This window comes from Chinchilla lanigera, unplaced genomic scaffold, assembly GCF_000276665.1.
Source record: "Chinchilla lanigera isolate Chin_1 unplaced genomic scaffold, ChiLan1.0 scaffold00054, whole genome shotgun sequence".
Classification (NCBI taxonomy): Eukaryota; Metazoa; Chordata; class Mammalia; order Rodentia; family Chinchillidae; genus Chinchilla; species Chinchilla lanigera.
In genome coordinates, this window is record NW_004955455.1 from 10,963,482 (window position 1) to 10,965,363 (window position 1,882).

At 52.9% G+C, this 1,882-nt stretch overlaps 1 protein-coding gene across 1 annotated transcript in view; it reads right to left on the minus strand.

The window, feature by feature from the left end:
* The window catches only part of Unc119b (unc-119 lipid binding chaperone B), a 13,678-nt gene extending 13,356 nt beyond the window's left edge, over positions 1 to 322 (minus strand). The window contains exon 1 of the mRNA XM_005396492.2: positions 13 to 322. Within this exon, the coding sequence (XP_005396549.1) occupies positions 13 to 256 (244 nt within the window). The 5' untranslated portion in view covers positions 257 to 322. The remainder of the gene's footprint in view (positions 1 to 12) is intronic.
* Between the last annotated feature and the right edge of the window lie 1,560 nt (positions 323 to 1,882).

The following is a 1,882-nucleotide window of genomic DNA, read 5'->3' on the forward strand; positions in this document are numbered from 1 at the left end:
GGCGGCACTCACTCTCGGTGACCCGGCTGAGGCGCAGGACGTGCTCCGGCCGGATGGCGTCCAGCGCCAGTAGCTCCTGCTCGGTGACCACTGTCCCGATGCCGTCTCCGAACGCGTGTTGGGGCGCCTGCCGCCGCGCCTTGAGCCGGTTCAGGACGCCGCCCCCCGCCTTCTTCTTCTCCTCCTTGCCAGCCACCAGCCCCCCGGACCCAGCGGCCGTTCCCGCGGCCGAAGCCTTGGGGTTCGCCCCGTTCATCGCTCCGCCGCCAAGATGGCCGCCACCTCCACAGCGCCGTAACTATGGAGAGCGGGGGCGGGGCCGGGCACCACCTGGGGGCGGGGCCTGCGGGAGCCGCCGGAAGGTTCTGCCTCCAACTCTGGTCCGGCCAGGTGGTGGGTCGGGGGGCGTGGCCAGGCACTTAGGACCTCCGCACTCTCTCTCGGGCTTCCAGTGTCACCCTCCAGGTTTCAAATATGTATCTTACAGTCGAATGAATTTCTGTCATATAAACTGGAAAGACGTCTTGAAAAAATGTTTAATATATTTTGTATAGAACCCAAGACAGTGCTTGCTATGCAAAGGCAGCCTCAAGATAAGATTTCCAACTAGATTGCAGGAACTAAGCCCTTCTGTGCCAGGTCCTGGGCTAGACATTGCGCTAGGCTACAGGAAATTTAAGGAGGAAGGCAGTTTGGGTCTGCCTTGCTCACCACGGTAGTCACGCCAAATTAGCAAATGCCTGGCACACACAATAGGTGCTCAATGAGGAATGAATGAGTGAAATTCTGAACTGGGCCCGCCACCCTCTGTGTAGGAACTCCCACTGTGTCAGGAAGACAGTGAGGTACGCAGCTCATTGTGACAGGCCAGCAAGTAGGGTCTACAAGACAAACTGACTCCCTGACTGCTGTAAGAGGTGCAGCAGAGGTGCTAGGCCAGCACAGAGAGTGGTTTATTCTGGCCTGATTGGGGGCTGGAGGATTCACAGAAGTGACATGTCCACTGGGCCTTGGAAGTTAACCGTGATTTCACCCAGTGGAGCGGGCAGTAAGGGAAGGCTGCCCTCCTACACCTCTTTGGGATTCCTGAGGGATTCTCCCATGTTGGAGGCCTGGAGCTGATTTATGCAAACTGTTACCTCTCAGCTAGACGGAGGGGGAGTGCAATCCCAGCCTCTGGCGATGGTCAGCCTCAAGACCTGAGTAAGGCAGCGCGGTGCTGGGTCCCTCTCACCTGCTGGCAGGCCGCTGGGAGGAGGCTGGGAAGTGCTGCCAGGCCTTTAAGTGTTCTTCACAGGCCAAACCTGACTCCACCCAGCTGCCCAGTTAGGTGGAACGGTATGTGGCCAAGTTCCTTTCTAACCGCTGTCCTGCCTCTTGAGAGACTGGCATCCCGTGGCACTTACCAAACTGTTTCATAAATGTGTAAAAAAAGTCTTTCCTTTTGCAGACAACTTATTTTCTTCCCCCGCCCCTCCCCTTCAGACAACTTTTAAAACCACTCAACTGTGAGTAGTTCCTGAAGAATTTCCAGAACTTTTAATATGGTATTTGGGATTGCCAAGAAGGTCGTTTAGTATGCAGTCACTCCCTGCAGATTTGCTCACTAAACATTCAAAACTAGAATTACCTGGATCCATTTTTTTCTTTCTAGGGATTGTGACAAGTATAAACTTCTTCACCTGCAATTCCACATCAGGGAATTTAGCCTACATGTATATACAAAGATGTTTACTCCAGGAACATTTTAACACTGATAAATTATTGTAAATTACAGCTGGGTCCGTGTGGTACAGCTGTTAAAAAGACTGAGCTTTCTTCACAGACGAGAAAAGACATTTAAACTTAAGAAAAATTCTCCCAACAATGGACATTGTATCAG